Source organism: Rhincodon typus, chromosome 10 (genome assembly GCF_021869965.1).
Source record: "Rhincodon typus isolate 14 chromosome 10, sRhiTyp1.1, whole genome shotgun sequence".
NCBI classification, from domain to species: domain Eukaryota; kingdom Metazoa; phylum Chordata; class Chondrichthyes; order Orectolobiformes; family Rhincodontidae; genus Rhincodon; species Rhincodon typus.
This window is the reverse complement of record NC_063341.1, coordinates 77,523,883-77,544,726: the sequence shown is the minus strand read 5'-3', so window position 1 is coordinate 77,544,726 and position 20,844 is coordinate 77,523,883. Positions and strand designations below refer to the sequence as shown.

At 46.1% G+C, this 20,844-nt stretch overlaps 1 protein-coding gene across 1 annotated transcript in view; it reads left to right on the top strand.

Annotated features, from left to right (window-relative positions):
• The window catches only part of LOC109922647 (mucolipin-2-like), a 67,125-nt gene that overhangs the window by 24,427 nt on the left and 21,854 nt on the right, over positions 1-20,844 (top strand). The window contains exons 6-9 of the mRNA XM_048602378.1: positions 6,756-6,849; positions 7,491-7,587; positions 8,545-8,644; positions 19,474-19,586. Of these exons, the coding sequence (XP_048458335.1) occupies positions 6,756-6,849; positions 7,491-7,587; positions 8,545-8,644; positions 19,474-19,586 (404 nt within the window). The remainder of the gene's footprint in view (positions 1-6,755; positions 6,850-7,490; positions 7,588-8,544; positions 8,645-19,473; positions 19,587-20,844) is intronic.

The window sequence follows — 20,844 nt, the reverse complement described above, 5'->3', positions numbered from 1 at the left end:
GAGGATTTAAACTATTAAGGGGACTGGTGGGGAGGTGGAGTGGGACCCAGGGAGATGGTGAGGAAAGACATCAGCCTGAGACTCGTATAGTTGGGAAAGGGATTAAGTCAAACAGGCAGGGCAGGCAGGAACAAAGCTGAGAACAAGGTAGGATTTATAAATTAAATTACATTTATCTCAATGCAAGAGTCCTAACAGGTAAGGCAGATGAACTCAGCACATGGTTGGGAACATGGGACTGGGATATCATAACAATTACAGAGACATGGCTCAGGGATGAACAAGACTGGAAGCTTAATGTTCCAGGCTATAGATACTATAGGAAGGATAGAAGGGCGTGGGGGTGGCAAGAGGGGAGAGGGACTGGCGTTTTTGATTAGGGATACTATTGCGGCTCTATTTAGGGAGGATATTCCTGGGTATACATCCAGGAAAGTTTATTTTAGTGGAACTGAGAAATAAGAAAAGGATGGTCACCTTATTGGGATTGTACTCTAGGCACCCCCACCGCCCCAATAGTCAACGGGAAATTGAGAAGAGATAGCAGGAACTGCTGATGCTGGAGAATCTGAGATAACAAGGTGTAGAGCTGGATGAACACAGCAGGCCAAGCAGCATCAGAGGAGCAGGAAAGCGGAATGATTTTCTGAAGAAGGGTCCAGACCTGAAACGTCAGCTTTCCTGCTCCTCTGATGCTGCTTGGCCTACTGTGTTCATCCAGCTGTACACCTTGTTACCTCAGGAAATTGAGAAACGAATTTGTAAGGAGATCTCAGTTATGTGTAAGAATAATAGGGTGGTTACGGGAGGATCTTTTAACTTTCGAAACATAGACTGGAACTGCCATAGTGTTAAGGGCTTGGATGGAGAGGAATTTGTTCAGTGTGTACAAGATTTTCTGTTCAAATATGTGGATGTACCTACCAGAGAGGGTGCAAAACTTGACCTACTCTTGGGAAATATGGCAGGGCAGGTAACCGGGGTGTCAGTGGGGGAGTACTTTGAGGCCAGTGACCATAATTTTATTGGTTTTAAAATAGTGATGGAAAATGAGAGGCCAGATCTAAAAATTGAAGTGCTAAACAGGAGGAAGGCCAATTTTGACATTTTTAGGCAAGAACTTTCAAAAGTTGCTTGGGGGCTGATGTTTGCATGTAAAGGGACAGCTGGAAAATGCGAGTCCTTCAAAAAATGAGAAAACAAGAGTCCAGAGACAGGATGTTCCTGTTGGGGTGAAGGGCAAGGCTGGTAGGTGTGGAGAATGCTGGATGACTAGAGAAATTGAGATTTTGGTTAAGAATAAGAAGGAAACATATGTCAGGGAAAGACAGCAGGGATCGAGTGAATCCCTAGAAGAGTATAAAGGCAGTAGGAATATACTTAAGAAGGAAATCAGGAGGACAAAAAGGGGACATGAGATAGCTTTGGCAAATAGGCTTAAACAGAATCCAAATGGATTTAACAAATACGTTAAGGACAAATGGGTAACTAGGGAGAGAATAGGGCCCCTTAAAGATCAGCAAGGCTGTCTATGTGTAGAACTGCAGGAGATAGGGGAGATACTAAACAAGTATTTTGCATCAAAGACAGAAGTAGCTGGAAAAGCTCGGCAGGTCTGGCAGCATCTGTGAAGGAAAAAATCAGAGTTAAAGTTTCGGGTCCGGTGACCCTTCCTCAGAACTGATGGTAACTGGGAAAACATTGGTTTATAAGCAGAAAATAGGGAGGGGGATGGGGTAGGGAATAAATGATAGGATAGAGCCCAAAGAGAGAGAAGAGCAGTAGGATAGACAAAGAAGGTGATAACAATCCGGCTGGGAGGGTGAATAGTTGTTAATGGGGACTGTTAGTGACTAACAACAGGGGGTGTGTAATGGCAGGCTATGTGGTAACAAGGCCTGGTGTGTGGGGTGGGGGGCTGGGACATGGGGGAGTTCAGGCCCTAAAATTATTGAACTTGATATTGAGTCCGGAGGGCTGCAGGGTCCCCAAGCGGAAAATGAGGTGTTGTTCTTCCAGCTTGTGCTGAGCTTCGCTGGAACACTGCAGCAAGTCAGAGACAGAGATGTTGGCCAGGGAACAGGATGATGTGTTCAAATGGTAGGCAACTGGAAGCCCAAGGTCTGTTTTTTGAGCAGAACGTAGATGTTCTGTGAAGCCGTCACCCAGACTACGCTTCGTTTCCCCAATGTAGAAGAGACCATATTGTGAGCAGCGAATGCAGCAGATTAGATTCTGGGAAGTACAGGTGAAGTGTTGCTTCACCTGGAAGGTATGTTTGGTCCCTTGGAAACTGAGGAGGGAGGAGGTAAATGGGCAGGTGTTGCACCTTCGCCAGTTACAGGGGAAGGTGCTGTGGGGCTGTGTTGGGGTGTTGGGAGTGAAGGAAGAGTGGACCAGGGTGTCGTGGAGGGAATGGTCCCTGCAGAAGGCAGACGAGAGGGGAGGGGAATATGTGTCTGTGGTGGCATCTTACTGGAGATGGCAGAAATGGCGTTAGGTGATCTTTTGGATGTGGATGCTGGTGGGATGGTAGGTGAGGATAAGGGGAACCCTATCGCTGTTGTGGGAGGGAAGAGAAGGGGTGAGGACAGAAGTGCGGGAGATGGGTCAGACCTGGTTGAGGGCTCTGTCAACAATGCTGCTAGGGAATCCACGGTTGAGGAAGAAAGTGGACATTTTGGAGGCTCCCTTGTTGAAGTTGGGCTCGTCGGAACATATGCGACGGAGACAGAGGAGCTGAGAGAATGGGATGGAGTCTTTACAGGAATTTTGCATCAGTGTTTACTGTGGAGAAGGTTACGAAAGATAGAGAACGTGGGGAAATAAATAGCGACATCTTGAAAAATGTCCATATTACAGAAGAGGAGCTACTGGACAGCTTAAAACTTATAAAGGTGGATAATCGCACAGGACCTGATCAGGTGTACCCTAGAACTCTGTGGGAAGCTAGGGAAGTGATTGCTGGGCCCCTTGCTGAGATATTTGTATCATCGATAGCTGCAGGTGAGGTGCCGGAAGACTGGAGGTTAGCTAAAGCAGTGCCACTATTTAAGAAAGGTGGTAAGGAAAGGCCAGGGAACTACAGACTGGTGAGCCTGGCATCAATGGTGTGCAGGTTGTTGGATGTGAATCCTGAAGGGCAGCGTTTACATGTATTTGGAAAGACAAGGATTGATTAGGGATAGTCAACATGGCTTTGTCTGTGGGAAATCATGTCTCATTAACTTGATTGAGTTTTTTGAAGAAGTAACAAAGAGGATTGATGAGGGCCGAGCAGAGAATGTGGTCTGTATGGACTTCAGTAAGGCGTTTGACAAGGTTCCTCATATAGACTGGTTAGCAAGATTAGATCACTTAGAATACAGGGACCACTAGCCATTTGGGTACAGAACTGGCTCTGACAGGTAAAGGTAGACAGAGGGTGGTGGGGGAGGGTTTCTTTTCAGACGGGAGGGATGTGACTAACGCTGTGCTGGAAGGATTGTGCTAGGTCCACTGCTTTTCATCATTTATATAGATGGTTTGTATGTAAATATGGGAGGTATGGTTAGTAAGTTTGCAGATGACACAAAACTTAGAGGTGTAATGCACAGCACAGAGTACAACGGGATCTTGATCAGATGAGCCAATGGGCCGTGGAGTGGAAGATGGAGTTTAATTTGGATAAATGTGAGGTGCTGCATTTTGGAAAGGCAAATCAGGGCAGGACTTATGCACTTAATGGTAAGGTCCTGGGGAGCTTTGCTAAACAAAGAGACCTTGCAGTGCATGGGCTGGGGCTATTTTCCCTGGAGTGTCAGAGACTGAGGGGTGACCTTTATAGAGGTTTATAAAATCATGAGGGGCATGGAGAGGGTGAGTAGACAAGGTCTTTTCCTCAAGGTGGGATGGGGGGTGGGAGGAGAGTCTAAAACCAGACGGCATAGGTTTAAGGTTAGAGGGGAAAGATTTAAAATGGACCTAAGGAGCAACGTTTTCACACAGAGGGTGGTGCTTATGTGGAACGAGCTGCCAGAGGAAATGGTGGAGGCTGGTACAATTACAACATTTAAAAAGCAACTGGAAGGGTATATGAATAGGAAGGGTTTAGAGGGATATGGGCCAAATGCTGGCAAATGGGACTTGATTAATTTAGGATATCTGGTCGGCATGAACGATTTGGACTGAAGAGTCTGTTTCTGTGCTGTACAACTGTATGATTCTGTGACCATTTTCCTACTAATACAGATTTACTTCAGTTCCTCACTCTTACTAAACCCTGTGCTCCCATCATTTCTGGTAGCCATGACGTGGTGTTGGACTTAAGGGGACATGGTCAAAAATCACACAACACCAGGTTACAGTCTAACAGGTTTTATTTGAAAACACGAACTTCCAGAGCTCAGCTCCTTCCTCAGGCATAGTGAGAGAGAGAGGGTATAAATACAGAATTCTATAACTTGGTGTTGTGTGATTTTTGACCATTTCTGGTATGTTATTCATGTCCTCCTTTTGTGAAGGCAGAAGCAAAGTCTGAATTTAGTTCATCAGCCATTTCTTTGTTCCCGTTCTAAATTGCCCCATTCTGACTAAAATTAGTTGTCACCAATCTTTTTCACTTTACATACTTATAGAAGCTTTCACGTTCAATTCTTGTGTTCTCTAAGTTTACTCTCATATTCTATTTTCTCCTTTATAATCAATCCCCTGGTAATCCTTTGCTGACTTCTGAACTGTTCCCAATTCTCAGGTCTGTTATTTTTTTCCTTGCACCTAATGCCCTCTCTAGCTTCGCTTCTGAATCTTAGAATCCCTACACTGTGGAAACAGGCCCTTCGGCCCAACAAGTCCACACCAACCCTCAGAGCATCCCACCCAGACCCACCCCCCTAATCTAGGCATCCCTTGAACACTATGGGCAATTTAGCACGGCCAATCCACCTAACCTGCACATCTTTGGACTGTGGGAGGAAACCGGAGCACCCGGAGGAAACCCACGCAGACACGGGGAGAATGTGCAAACTCCACACAGACAGACACCCGAGGCTGGAATCGAACCCAGGTCCCTGGCGCTGTGAGGCAGCAGTGCTAACCACTGAGCCATTGTGCTGCCCCTCCCACGACCTCTGAGCCATGGTTTAGCCACTGTTCTCTTCACTCTTATGCCAAACAGAATTAAAGAATTTTTGTTCATCCATTTGCTTTTTGAATGTTGCTTTTGCCTATCTTCTTGTTAGTAACATTTCTCAATTTTTCATAGCCAACTCATGCCTCATACCATCGTAGTTTCCCTGAAATAAATTTAGGACCCTAGTCGCAGGATTAATTACCTTACTCTCCATCTGTCACAAATACATTACCAATTATTCCTTTCTCATTGTATAATACCTAGTCCAGGATGGCCTGTTCTCTAGTTATAGAACAAAGAATATAGAACATTACAGCGCAGTACAGGCCCTTCGGCCCTCGATGTTGCGCCGACCTGTGAAACCAATCTGAAGCCTATCTAACCTAAACTATTCCATTATCATCCATATGTTTATCCAATGACCATTTAAATGCCCTTAAAGTCGGCGAGTCTACTACTTTTGCAGGGAGGGCATTCCACACCCTTACTACCCTCTGAGTAAAGAACCTACCTCTGACATCTGTCCTATATCTATCACCCCTCAATTTAAAGCTATGTCCCCTCATGCTAGCCATCACCATCCGAGGAAAAAGGCTCCCACTGTCCACCCTATCTAATCCTCTAGTTGGTTCCTTAGTGTATCAATCGAGAAAACCATTTCGTATCCACTCTAGGAATTTCTCCTCTACAGTATTGTGAATAATTTCATTTGCCCAATTTATATGCAAATTAAAGTCACCCAAAATTACAGATGTTCCTTTACCACATGCATCTCTAATTCCCTGTTTAATGTCATTCCCAACATCACCATGTCAGTTTGGTGTTAAGAGCTAGTGAGAGGGAAGTTTGTCTCCGTACCTGCTCTAAATCTTTATCGAGTGAGCCCTGGTCAGACTGAGAGTGTGTGAATGTATGAAGCTGGACTTTACAGTTTGTTCACAATTTCCTCCTTAATAGCATTGTGGGTAAACCTACAGCACATGGACTGCAGCGGTTCAAGAAAGCAGCTCACTCCCAACTTCTCAAGGGCAACTCGGGACGGGGCAAGAAATGCTGGCCCAAGGCAGAGACACCCACATCCCACAGATGAATTGGGGGAAAAAAAGCCTGTGTGTAGACCAAAATGCTCAGTTACCCCTTCAGAAGGTGTGGTTACTAAATGGATTCAATTTCATTGGCTAATTTTACCACTTGCGTTGAAGAAAGGAATGAGGTCAACTTTCCCAGGAGTTGGGAATGGTTCATTGTTCAGTCAGTGGATCTGATTGGGGAGAATTGTGACCTTGTTTCCATACAATTGTGAAGTGAAATGTCCTAGAAGGAAAAGACCTTGTTTTAGGATAAGGGGTGGCAGATTTAAAACAGATGTGGAGAAGTCACTTCTCTCAAATGGTTATGGATCTGTGGAATTCACTCCCCCATGAATCTGGTGGGTGCTGGGACATTGTGTGAATTTAAGGAGGAGGTAGACAGATTTTTAATTAGTAATGGGTTGAAGGGTTCTAGGGAGTGGGTAGGAAAGTGGAATGGAGGCCATGATCATAATAAAGGGTGGAGCAGACTCGAAGGGCTGAATGGCGTACCTATGTATAGCTAGGAATGGCTCCTAGTACTTACGAAACTAATCTGTGTTTTTTCTTTCCAGAATGCCTATATATAGAATCAGCTTCTGCAACAGGGGACACCTTTAGAGAATGGAAAATCAGCAATTCGTCATTTTTTGACATTGAATTTTACAGGTAACTTTATCAGTAAGGTGCAGGTTATGTGCTCTGTAATGCTAGTAGAATGTACTCTGAGACAACAAGGTGCAGGGCTGGATGAACACAGCAGGCCAAGCAGCATCATAGGAGCAGAAAGGCTGACGTTTCAGGCCTAGACCTTTCATCAGAAAAGGGGGAGGGGAAGGGGGTTCTGAAATAAATAGGGAGAGAGGGGGATGCGGAAAGAAGATGGATAGAGGAGAGGATAGGTGGAGAGGAAACAGACAGGTCGAAGAGGCGGGGATGGAGCCAGTAAAGGTGAGTGTAGGTGGGGATTTAGGGAGGGGATAGGTCAGTCCAGGGAGGACGGACAGGTCAAGGGGGCAGGATGAGGTTAGTCGGTAGGAGATGGAGGTGCGGCTTGAGGTGGGAGGAGGGGATAGGTGGGAGGAAGAACAGGTTAGGGAGGCGGGGACGAGCTGGACTGGTTTTGGGATGTGGTAGGGGGAGGGGAGTCTAGAATGTACTCTAATGTTTCTAGACAGTGGAGTTAGGTTTATATTCGGATACAGCACAGTAATGTTGTGTCAGGTATCTGTGTGGTGTCTGCATTTGTAACTACAAAAAAATTCCGTTATGTTTGTGTCCTGAACTATTATTTCTTTGGTTTTATTAAGGTTGATACTTATAGAAATCACATTTAAAGTGAAGGGGATAGACCTACAAACTATTCGTAACAATGAATTACCGGACTGCTATGAATTTGCAATCACTGTGAGTAATTCACCATCTATCACTGCTTCTCCTCTTGACTTTGTACTTATTCACTCACGGGATGTGGGCATCACTGGCTGGGTCTGGTATATATTGCCCGTCCCTAGTTGCCCCTTGAGAAGGTGGCGGGGAGCTGCCTTCTTGAACCGCTGCAGTCCTCCTGCTGTGAGTCGACCCACAATGCCCTTAGGGAGGGAATTCCAGGATTTTGACCAGGGACAGTGAAGAAGTGGCGATTATATTTCCAAGTCAGGATGGTGAGTGATTGAGATGTGAGTGAGTGATGACCAAGGTGTAGCTTTTAGCTGGTAAATATTGGAAAAGGAAATGGCGACTGGTGAAAGACATACATTGTTATTGGTTCAGTGGGTGGAACATATGTCTGATTGGAATGAAGCCCCTTACAAGTTAACCCAGGAAAGAGACCCAGGTTTTGTAATTAAAAAGGGTTTTTCACAAAACTGGGGAAGGCGGGGCCTGGAGAAGGACCGTACTAAATGTTGGGACAACTTCTGGCAGCTCAGAACCAGGAGACTAACGATTTCAGAATAAGCAGAGGATGAAATGAGACACAAATCCAAAGGGGAGTGAGCAAATTAAGCATCAAAAAACAGCCAGGAAGAGAAACCAAACCAGGGAGTGATTGGACCAGGAGTGTCCCCTTTCTCCCTTTGTGTCTCTCCCCACCTTGTCCCCTCACCGGACCCCTTACCCCACCCCCCTCCCCCTCCCCCCTCATCTCACAGCCCAAACCACTCCCCCTCACCCCCGCCACCTCAGTCCTGCCCCCTTTTCCCAGGCAGCGAAGGAGGGGCTGACTGGATAATCATTTGAGAGTTTTGTTGAACTGATTTGGACCGAATAGAAGTAGATGAGGTTTGCCACCAGGTTAGTGTTGAGGAACGTTCTGGAACATTTGTTGTTAATAATGAGGAACCTTGACTTTCCCGAATACAGATCACCTTTGACAACAAAGCCCACAGTGGACTCATTAAGATAAAGTTGGAGAGTGAGACAACAGTTACAGAATGTAAAGACTGGAAGATTTCTGGCTCACGTATGTAATTCAAATTTTCACAGATGCTAAAGATTATCACTTGTGTTTAATGTGAACTGTCAGAACCTCTAGAGTTTGCTAAAGACGACGTCATTCATCTGCTATCACCCAGATCACGTGCAGGAACTATTGAGGTGTTCAAGAGCACAACATTGTAAAAAGTTCTGGTATTCTTCCCCGTCTTCCCCCACTGTCTGATTCTGTCTTGTTTACTCTACTCTCAGTAGACAGTCCCCATTTTCACCTTCATCACCTTCAGTTGCACCCATTTGAGAATTTCTGTTACACCCCCAATTAACAAACCCTTTGTCTTTTGTACTTGACCTCAGCTCCCCTCACTCCTCCCTCCTCCTTTAGAAGTGCAAAGGGGTGGCACGGTGGTTAGCACTGCTGCCTCACAGTGCCAGGGACTCGGGTTCAATCCCACCCTTGGGTGACTGTCTGTGTGGAGTTTGCACATTCTCCCTGTGTCTGCGTGGGTTTCCTCCGGGTGGTCCGGTTTCCTCCCACAGTCCAAAGATGTGCAGGTTAGGTGGATTGGCCATGCTAAATTGCTCATAGTGTACAGGGATGTGTAGATTATGGGGATGGGTCTGGGTGGGATGCTCTGAGGGTCAGTGTGGACTTGTTGGGCCGAAGGGCCTGTTTCCACACTTTAGGGATTCTGAAACCGTCATTTTCCAATATATTTCAGTTCTGGAGAAGATTGACATTGGACCCGAAACGTTAACTCTGTTTCTTTTCCCCACAGATGCTGTCAAACCTGCTGAGCTTCTCCCGAACTTTCAGTTTTTATTCAGATTTCCAGTATCTGCAGGTTTTTTGCTCTTATTACATGGAGCTTCCTGATTTTTCTTTGAATCCTTTTTTTTTTGGACAAACCGGTTGCATCTTGGTAGGGGATAGGTTAGATTTGAAGTGTGTTGTGAGGATTGACAGCCAGTTTAAGCAGGATCTTTCAAAAGCCTCTCTCAGCCACAAAGGAAGGTTGATAGGCTGTGCGGGACATGGACAGCATGCTGCCCTTAGGGAGGGAATTCCAGGATTCTGACCCAGCAGCACTGAAGGGACAGTAATACATTTCCAAGTCAGGGTGGTGAGTGGCTTGGAGGGGAATTTGGAGGGGGTGGTGTTCCTATGCATCTGCTGCCCTTGTCTTTCTAGATGGAAGTGGTTGCGGGTTTGGAAGGTGCTGTCTGAGGATATTTGGTGAATTGCTTTAATGCATCTTGTAGATAGTACACACTGCTGCTACTGAGCGTCGGGGGTGGAGCTTGTGGATGTGGTGCCAAGCAAGTGGGCTGCTTTGTCCTGGATGGTGTCAGAGCTTCTTGAGTGTTGTTGGGACTGCACTCATCCAGGCAAGTGGGGAGTATTCCATCACACTCCTGACTTGTGCATTGTGGATAATGGACAGGTTCTGGGGAGTCAGGAGGTGCAGTATTCCTAAACTCTGACCTGTTCTTGTAACCACTGTGTTTATGTGGTGATCCAGTTAAGTTTCAGGTCAATGGTAACCCCCAGGATATTGTTAGTGGGGAATCCAATGATTGAATATCAAAGGATGGTTGTTATTTAAGATGGTCATCGTCCAGCATTTGTGTGGCATTCATGTTACTTGCCACTTGTCAGCCCAAGCAAACTGTGAAGGAGTGACCCAGAGAATCAATCCCAGGGTGAGTTCCTGCTGAAGTCCCTGACCCGTGGCCCTGTGTTCCCCTGATGGTTGTTTCTGCCGAGTGACCCTGGGTAGTGGGACTGGTCTGGATCTACTGAAGCTAACACAGTGGCTGCATATACACTGGTCATGGAGCCTCTGTAGACCCCAGCACACAAGGCAGGTCCTCATTTCACACCTAAAGGGGACATCCCACAGCATTGGAGGGCAGTTGCTAGAGATTTAACCCAGTGAGAAACAGGCCCAGCTTTGTACAGGGAGCCAGGACACTGAGCAAACTCCAACGGGAGGCATATGGCTCTGGCTCCCTGACTGTCTACCATCAGGTCTATAGACTCAGTTGGTCAGGGATCTGTATCTGATTAACTGGACCCAGTGATCCCTCAGGTAGCCCCTGCCCCCATTCTGCTCCAATGCTGCAGTATCAGGCTCCCAGTGAATCTGTCGCTGTCTTTAATTTCCTGTTGTGGCCTCCTCTACATCGGGGAAACCAATCGGAGGCTTGGGGACCGCTTTGCAGAACACCTACGCTCGGTTCACACTAAACAACTGCACCTCCCAATCGCGAACCATTTCAACTGCCCCTCTCACTCCTTGGACGACATGTCCATCCTGGGCCTCCTGCAGTGCCACAACAATGCCACCCGAAAGCTGCAGGAACAGCACTTCATATTTCGCTTGGGAACCCTGCAGCACAATGGTATCAATGTGGATTTCACAAGCTTCAAAATCTCCCCTCCCCCTACCGCATCCCAAAACAAGCCCAGCTCGTCCTTGTCCCCGCCTCCCTAACAATTCCTCCCACCTATCCCCTCCTCCCACCTCAAGCCGCACCTCCATCTCCTACCTACTAACCTCATCCCACCCCCTTGACCTGTCCATCCTCCCTGGACTGACCTATCTCCTCCCTAACTCCCCACCTACACTCACCTTTACTGGCTCCATCCCCGCCTCTTCGACCTGTCTGTCTCCTCTCCACCTATCTTCTCATTTATCCATCTTCTATCCACCTCCCTCTCTCTCCCTATTTATTTCAGAATCCCCTTCCCCTCCCCCATTTCTGAAGAAGGGTCTAGACCGGAAACGTCAGCCTTCCTGCTCCTCTGATGCTGCTTGGCCTGCTGTGTTCATCCAGCTCTACACCTTGTTATCTCAGATTCTCCAGCATCGGCAGTTCCTACTATCACTGTCTTTAATTGTCACAGTTTCTAGAAGGATCTGGGAACCCTGTCCCTCAACATTGACCCTTTCAGTGTTTGGAACTGACCTCAGTGACACAGACATTAAACACTGATTCAAACAGACCTCTGCGTTAGAGGCTCTTTGTCATTGTTTTTAAATTCAGACAATCAGCCCATTGTGTGAAAGAGATTCTTCACATTGTGTAGCTGCAGACAGAAAGTTCCTGGTGTAAAGGTGATACAGTTGGACAGGACAAACATGGCATGGCAGTACATGATGAACAGTAAGATCCTGGGAAGCACTGAGGTTCAGAGGGAGTCAACACAGTGTGGAGCTGGAGGAACACAGCAGGTCAGGCAGCATCAGAGGAGCAGGAAAGTCAATGTTTTGGTCTAGTCCTGATGAAGGGTCCTGACCCGAAACATCAACTCTCCTGCTCCTCCTCTGATGCTGCCTGGCCTGCTGTGTTCCTCCAGCTCCACACTCTATCGACTCTGACTCCAGCATCAGCAGTTCTTGCTATCTCCAAGGGTCAGAGGGACCTTGGTGTGCGTGTACACTGGTCCCCTAAAGTATTAGGACTGATGGATAAAGTGGTTAAGAAGGCAAATGGGTATTTACCTTTATTAGCTGAGGCCTGGGGTTTAGGAGCGGGGAGGTATTGCTGAAATTGTGTAAAATGTTGGTTAGGCCACAGCAAGAATATCGTATGCAGGTCTGGAATCCACATTGTTGGAGGGATGTGATAGCACTGGAGAGAGTGTAGAGGAGATTTACCAGGATGATGCCTGAGCTGGAGAGTTTCAGTTATGGAGAGAGATTGCGCAGACTGGGATTGTTTTCCTTAGAGCAGAGGAGACTGAGACCGGACATGGTTGAGATGGAGAAAACTGAGGGGCACTGACAGGATGAGACTGCCCCCCTTGACGGATAGGGGAATAGATTTAAGGAAAGAGACTGAAGGTTTAGAAGGGTGTGAGGAAAATCTTTTTCACCCAGAGAGCATTGGGAATTTGGAACTCACTGCCTGTAAGGGTGGGAGAGGCAGAAACCCTTTTCACATTGAAGAAGTGTTTAGATAGGCACTTGCTATGCCAAGAGATTTCTCCACAGATGCTGAGATTTTCCGGCAAATTCTGTTTTCATTTCTGATTTCCAGCATCGTAGTTCTTTCAGATTTGTGTTTAACTCCCTGCCATGTCTTTTCCAGGCATGCTCACCTTGAAGATATTCTGCTCCTCTCTCCAACAGGATTTCTATTGCAATCCTTTCTCTTATTCACTGTCATTAATTTTGCCGTCATTTTGGGGGAGGCGATGGCCTAGTGATATTATCGCTGGACTGTTAATCCAGAGACCCAGATAACATTCTGGGGACCTGGTTCGAATCCCGCCAAGGCAGATGGTGGAATTTGAATTCAATTAAATATCTGGAATTAAGAGTCTAATGATGACTGTGAATCCATTGCCGATTGTCAGGGGAAAAACCCATCTGGTTCACTAATGAGATAACAAGGTGTAGAGATGGATGAACACAGCAGGCCAAGCAGCATCATAGGAGCAGGAAGGCTGACGTTTCGGGCCTAGACCCTTCATCAGAAATCCTTTAGGGAAGGAAACTGCCATCTTTACCTGGTCTGACCTACATGTGACTCCAGACCCACAGCAATGTGGTTGACTCTGAACTGCCCTCTGGGCACTTAGGGATGGGCAATAAATGCTGCCTCGCCAGCGATGCCCTCATCCTGTTAATGAATAAAAAAAAACTTGTGGTGTTTGACTAGTGGTCCCCATTAGTAGCTATTAATTCCCCCAGACTGACCTTTACCCATTCCTTCGTCTGACCAACTGTTCTTCTTTCTCCGAGTTTGGAGGAAGGGTCACTTGACCTAAAATATTAACTGTGGTTTCTCTCCACAGATGCTGCCAGACCTGCTGAGCTTTTCCAGCAATTACTGTTTTTAGTTATCCTCTCTCTTTGGGCTCTATCTCCACCTATCGTTTACTCCTTACCCCCACCCCCACCCCATCTTCTGCATAAAACTGTAATTTCTCTTCACAGATGCTGCCAGACCTGCTGAGTTCCAGCAATTTCTGTTTTCGTTCCAGATTTCCGGCATCCGTAACTCTTTCGGTTTTTTTTTCAACTGACCCAGTGATTTATATTGCTGCAGTTCGAGATGGATCCACCTGATGGTAGCATTGTTCCACATTCTATCTCCGATGTCCATCTTAGGTTTTAGTTTGATGTGAGTCTGGAGTCACGTGGAGCTGCCCAGGCCAGTACAGTGGGCTTCCTTCAGAGGGGTTTTGGTAGTTGGTCATCACTGAGATTTGCTTTGTATTCCAGTTATTAACGAATTGAATTTAAATTCCATCAGCTGCCGTGGTGGTATTTGAATTCGTGTCGCCAGACCGTTAACCTGGGGCTGTGGCCCAGGAGCATTTCCTCAAGGCCACCATCTCCCTGATGATGAGAAAATAATTCCCCTGGGCTGGTGATTCTAGAATGTGGAGTCTCGATTTCTGAATTTTGGACTGAGATGGGGAGCAATTTCCTCCCACACACAAACTCAGTCATTCCCTTATTCATTAACGGGATGAGGGCGTTGTTGGCCGGGCAGCATTTATTGCCCTTCCCTAATTGCCCAGAGGGAAGTTCAGAGTCAACCACATTGCTGTGGGTCTGGAGTCACATGTAGGCCAGACCAGGTAAGGATGGCAACTTCCTTCCCTAAAGGACATTAGTGAACCAGATGGATTTTTCCCCCAACAATTTGACAATGGATTCACAGTCATCATTAGATTCTTAATTCCAGATATTTTATTGAATTCAAATACCACCATCTGCCGTGGCAGAATTCAAACCGGGTCCCCAGAACGTTATCTGGGTCTCTGGGTTAACAGTCCAGGGATAATACCACTAGGCCATCACCTGGGTGTGTTTGAGACAGAGGTTAATGGATCTTTGCTTACAAAAAGGAATTGAGGGATATGGGAGGGTGGAGCTGATGGGAGCAATCTTACAAACGTACAAATGAGAGCAACGGTAGGCTATTCAGAGCCTCAACCCCGTTCAATCCGATCGTGATTGATCTGTTTGTTCCACATTCCCATCTATCCCCCCTCCATCCTTCTGTTCTAAAATTATTCAGTGACTCCACCTCCACTATCTACTGAGTCTCTCAATCCACTGAGACGCAAGAAATTTTTCTCATCTCTTTCCTGAAAGGGTAATCCTTAATGTTACAACGTGCCATTAGTTCTGGGACAAAAAAAGCCTGCAGATGCTGGAATCCAAGGTAGACAAACAGGAGGCTGGAAGAACACAGCATTCCTGAGGAAGGGTAATACTCGAAACGTTGACTGCTCCTTTCCTCCAGATGCTGCCTGGCCTGCTGTGTTCTTCCAGCTTCCTGATTGTCCCCCTAGTTCTGGACTGACCCACAAGAAGAAAAGTCCTTGCCACATCCACCTGGTCAAACTTCAGGACCTTGTAGACTTCAGTCTTCTAAATCCCACTGGAAACAAGCCCAGTCTGTCCAACCTTTCCTCATTTGACAATCTGCTCATTCCCCAAATCAATCTGGTAAATCTCCCCTGAACCACCTTCGACACATTTAATTCCGTCCTTACATAAAGAGACCAAAACTGCACGCTGCATTCAAGATTTGGGTTCAAAAGAGACTTACCAGGATGTTGCCAGGTGTGGAAGGTTTAAGGTATAAAGAGAGGCTGGATAGGCTGGGACTTTATACACTGGAGCATCGGAGGTTGAGAGGTGACTTTACAGAGGTTTATAAAATCATGAGGGGTATCGATAGGATTAATGGTAGTTGCCTTTTCCTTAGGATGGGGGTTTCAAGTCTAAAGGCCCATATTTAAGGTGAGAGGAGAGGGATTTAAAAAAGACATGAGGGGCAAACTTTTTTTTACACAGAGGGTGTTTCGTGTGTGAATGAACTTTGTGAGGAAGTGGTGGATGTAAATACAGTTATAATGTTTAAAAGATGTTTGGATAAGTTCATGAATAGGAAAGGTTTGGAGGGATATGGGCCAGGAGCAGGCAGGTGGGACTAGTTTAGTTTGGGATTATGTTTGGCGTGGACTGGTTGGACCGAAGGATCTGTTTTCATGCTGTATGACTCTATGACTCTATGACTGTGTAGTTGCACCAATAGCCTATGTCAATGAAGCAGAACAACCTTATTTTGATGATTTATTCCTCTTGAAACAAAGCATAGTACTCCGTTAGGAGATAGCAAGAACTGCAGATGCTGGAGTCAGAGATAACACAGTGTGGAGCTGGAGGAACACAGCAGGCCAGGCAGCATCAGAGGAGCAGGAAAGCTGATGTTTCAGGTCAGGACCCTGCTTCAAAAATGGCTATAGTATTCCATTAACTGTCCCTTAATCGGTAGCGGTTCCTGCACTAACTTTTCCTGATTCATGCTCAAAGATACCTAGTTCCCTCTGCACACACAATGTTACTGTTTTTTTTCTGATGTGGTCTTGGTGAAGAGCGAAGAGAAACAATGTCCTAGCCCTCCAGTTTCTTACATTCCACAGGATGCCCGACAGTTATCGTTCTTAGGATGGTAAGACTGAAATATGATGAGAGACTGGATCGGTTAGGACTCTATAGATTGTAAATTATTCTACAGCTGTAAAATGCTCTTGTTGGACCGCATTTACATAGACCTCACCCGGGGGTGCTGTTGGCCCTGGCAGCAGTGCACCTTCATTGGGATGATCCAGGCACTAAAATAATGAAATCATCAGGACGGGTTACAGGAGTGAGATTTGTATTTCTTTCAGCATAAAGAGTTAAAGGTGATTTCATTAGGGTGTTTCAGATGGTTGTGTGAGTTGAAAACATAGAAACATAGAAGATATAGCCTCCTCCTGCTCCTTCAGCCCTTCGAGTCTGCTCCACCATTCTTCACAATCATGCCTGATCGTCCAACTCATTAGTCTAATCCTGCTTTCTCCCCATAGCCTTTGATCCCATTGGCCCCAAGTGCTGTATCTGGTCACCTCTTGAATAGATTCAATGTTTTGGCATCAACTATTTCCTGTGGTAATGAATTCCACAGGCTCACCACTCTTTGGGTGAAAAAATGTCTCCTCATCTCCATCCTGAATCTTCATACTGTGACCCCTGGTCCCGGACACACCCACCATCGGGAACATCCTCCCTGCATCTACCCTGTCCCGTCCTGTTAGAATTTTATAAGTTTCTATGAGATCGCCCCTCATTCGTCTGAACTCCAGTGAAGCAATCCTAACCCAGTCAAACTCTCCTCAAACGTCATAGATTGACAGATAGAGAAAGATCTATTTCCCTTCCATTGATGTAAGGTTGATCTAAATTGATATGTAGAACAAGGAGGGTGAGGACATGGAAAGTAGAGCTCGGGAGATCAGCAATGATGTTCTTGTTTAGATATTTGGGTGTAGCTGACTAGGCCCAGTGTTTATTGCCTGCCTCTAGTTGCTCTTGAAAAGGTGGTGGTGAGCTGCCTTCTTGAACCTAATGGTTGACCCACAATGCTATTAGGGAGAGAATTCCAGAATTTTGACCCAGTGACAGTGAAGGAACGGCAATATATTTCCAAGTCAGGATGGTGAGTAGCTTGGAAGGGAAATTGAAGGTGGTGGTGTTCCCATGTATCTGCTGCCCTTGTCCTTCTAGATGGAAGTGGTCGTGGGTTTGGAAGGTGCTGTCTGAGGATCTATGGTGAATTTCTGCAGTGCATCTTGTAGATAGTACACACTGCTGCTACTGACCATCAGTGGTGGAGGGAGTGGATGCTTGTGGATGTGGTGCCATATGTGGTCTCCATAGTATGTTTTAAGGGAGTAGAAATAGCAAAAAGCTATTAAGGTCAGGGCTGAGGAATGCCATTGAAAATGTCAAAACTGGGAATGACACTGGGTTTCTGAACCAAAATGGGTTAGTGGTCGTGAAGATGCAGATTATTTGTCAACTCCTTAAATAATAGGACAATCTCAATGGGCTGAATGGCCTACTCCTGTTTCTGCTGTCCCATAACAAAATAAAAAGGTTCTCAGCAAGATCGCAAGTAAGGGGTTATAGGCTAAGGCCTCTCCTCTCTTTGTCTCCCCCGTGTCTCCTCCTCCCCCCCTCTCTCTCTCTCTCTCTCTCTCTCTCTCTCTCACCAGTAGGCTCCTCACCTGTTTCTTTTGAGTTGATTGGAAAGTGATTTGAATCCAAGGTCTGTCTGTACAGGACATGGCATTTTTTTCTTTGGGTGATTATCAAACTCTCATTGTAAAAACCTACCACAGAAGTTGCTGGGACTGGAGTAAGATTCCTACAGTATACCATGAATAATTGAACCTTCCTGTGACACTGGGGCTGGCTGAATGTGCATGTTTGGGTTCAGGATCCGGTTGGCAGTGGACACAATGATTGAGTTGAAGTGGTTGCATTTATATAGTGCCTTCACAATCATTGGACATCCCCAACTGCTTTCCGAACAATGAGGCATATTTTAAAGTGTAGCCACTGTTGCAGTTTAGGGAACTTGGCAGCTAATTTGGGCACAGCAAACCCCCAGTGAGGGCTGTGTGATAATGGTGATGGATAGTCTGTTGCAATGATGTGAATTGATGGGAACATATCAGTCTCTGCAGCAGGAACTCCCCTGGTTTTCGTGAAAATGGAATCTTTGACATGCAGCTGATAGGACAGGCAGGGCCTCCAGGTAAAGGCTCATGTGAAAAATGGCACTTCAGATGTCGAAGAAACGTAGAGACATAGAAGGTAGGAGCAGGTTTAGGCCATTCGGCCCCTCAAGCCTACTCCGCCATTCAATATGATCACGGCTGACAATTGAGCTCAACACCCTAATCCCACCCTTCCCCCATATCCCTGGATCCATTTACCCACTAGAGGTATATCTAACTCCTTAAAAACACAAAATGTTTTGGTCTCAACCACTTCCTGTGGTAGTGAACTCCACAGGCTCACCACGCTCTGGGTCAAGACATTTCTCCTTATTTCAGCCATAAAACATTTATCCCTTATCCTTAAACTATGACCCCTGCTTCTGGGCTCCCCCACCATCATGAACGTCCTTCCTGTAACTAACCTGTCAAGTCCTGTTACAGTTTTATAGGTTTCTATAGATGGCCCTTTATTCTTCTAAACTCTGGGCAATACGATCCTAACTGACTTAATCTCTCCTCCATACGTCGGTCCTGCCATCCCAGGAATCAATCTGGTAAACCTTCACTGCACACCCTCTACAGCAAGAACAAATAAGGAGACCAAAACTGCACACAATATTCTAGGTGTGGTCTCACCAAGGCCCTGTATAACCGCAACAACACATTCCTGCCCCTGTACTCGAAACCTCTTGCAATGAAGGCCAACATACCATTTACGTTCTTTACTGCCTGCTGCACCTACAGCTTACCTTCAGCAACTGGTGCACAAGGACACCCAGGTCTTGTTGAACATTCCCCTCTCTCAGTTTATAGCCATTCAAATAATAATCTGCCTTCCTGTTTTTGCTACGGAGTCACGTGTACTGCGTTGGGAGCGTCAGTCTGGAGTATTAAGCTCAAAACCTGGTGTGGGATTTGAACCCACAATCTTTTGATTTAGGGAACAAGTGATCAAACCACTGAGCCATGGACTAATCTCCTTTCAGAGGGCAGAAAGAAGGAATTGGGAATGAAGTCAGTCAGGCAGGAGGAAGTCCAGGGGCAGGAGGAAGCAGAGGGGTAGGTCCCCATGCCTGAAGGAGGGTAGTGAGAAAGTTGGGTGTTAGTCCAAAGTGGGGCATCTGTGATGTGCTTTGAACTCAGTTTCTTGCTGGTAAATTTTGTACGACATCCGCAGCATTGTTCAGAAATGTGCCCAGGGGAGGGTGAAGTGAGCATAATAATCCCGGTGTTCTACAATCTCAGCACATACTTATGTCGGTTTGTTCTTTCAGTCTCAAAGAACACGCACTACATCCTGATCTTTGATGCCTGTGTCATGTTGAGCTGCCTGATGTCGCTTGTCCTGTGTACCCGATCTATTATCCTCAGTCTGCAGTTACACAAGGTATTTATACAACTGCATCTTGGAATGTACACCTGCCCTGAGATTAAAGGTTTATCTCAACCTCAAGTGATCTGACCAGTCTGATTGGTAAACAGAAACCTAGAATCATACAGGATAGAAGAGGCCTTTTGGCCCAATGAGTCTGTACTGCTTCATAGCTTTAAATTGAGGGGTGATAGATATAGGACAGATGTCAGAGGTAGGTTCTTTACTCAGAGAGTAGTAAGGGCGTGGAATGCCCTGCCTGCAAAAGTAGTAGACTCGCCAACTTTAAGGGCATTTAAATGGTCATTGGATAAACATATGGATGATAATGGAATAGTTTAGGTTAGATGGGCTTCAGATTGGTTTCACAGGTCGGCGCAACATCGAGGGCCGAAGGGCCTGTACTGCGTTGTAATGTTCTATGTTCTATGTTCTATGCCAAAGATACATTAAATCCACACTAGTCCACTTGCCCCTACATAGCCTTGAATGTTCTGACACTTTTTAAAGGTTGTGAGGTTTCCTGCCTCAGCTACTGTCCCAGTTAAGTGCATTCCAGACATCTGCCAGTCTCTTGGTGAAAACGTTTTACCTCAAATCTCCTCCAAACCTCCTGCCTTTCACTTCAAACTTATGCCCCTTTTGTTATCAACCCCTTGACTAAAGGGGACAACTGCTTTCTATTCACCTTATCCATGCCCCTCAACCTTGTCTGCTCTGGGAAAAAAAAACAACCCGAGCTTATCCAGCCTCTCTCCGTCACTGAAATGCTCCATCCCAGGTAATGTCCTGGTGAATCTCCTCTGCACCCTCTCCAGTGCAATCACATCCTTTCTATAGTGTGGTGAACAGAACTGCACACAGTACTCCAGCTCGTGGCTCCAACATGACCTCCCTACTCTTATAATCTATACCATGACTGGTAAAGGCAAATGTCCTATTGTCACCTTTACCACCCTATTAACCTGTCCTGCCACCTTCAGGGGTCTGTGGATAAGCACTCCTGTATTCCTTTCTTAAACAATATTCATTTATTTAATAATTTCCTATCAAAAAAAAATTTCCGTGGTTTCATTCTCAAACATAACTTACTGCGGAATAAAGTGGTTGACACAGTTTGTGACTAACGTGGACCAGGCTTTGTCACAAAGCCCTGACTAATTCTGAATGAGCTTCAACTCAGCGCTTTAAACTGGTAGTCTGAAAAACAGAGAGTCAACAGTTGGCGAGATAACAAGGTGTAGAGCTGGATGAACACAGCAGGCCAAGCAGC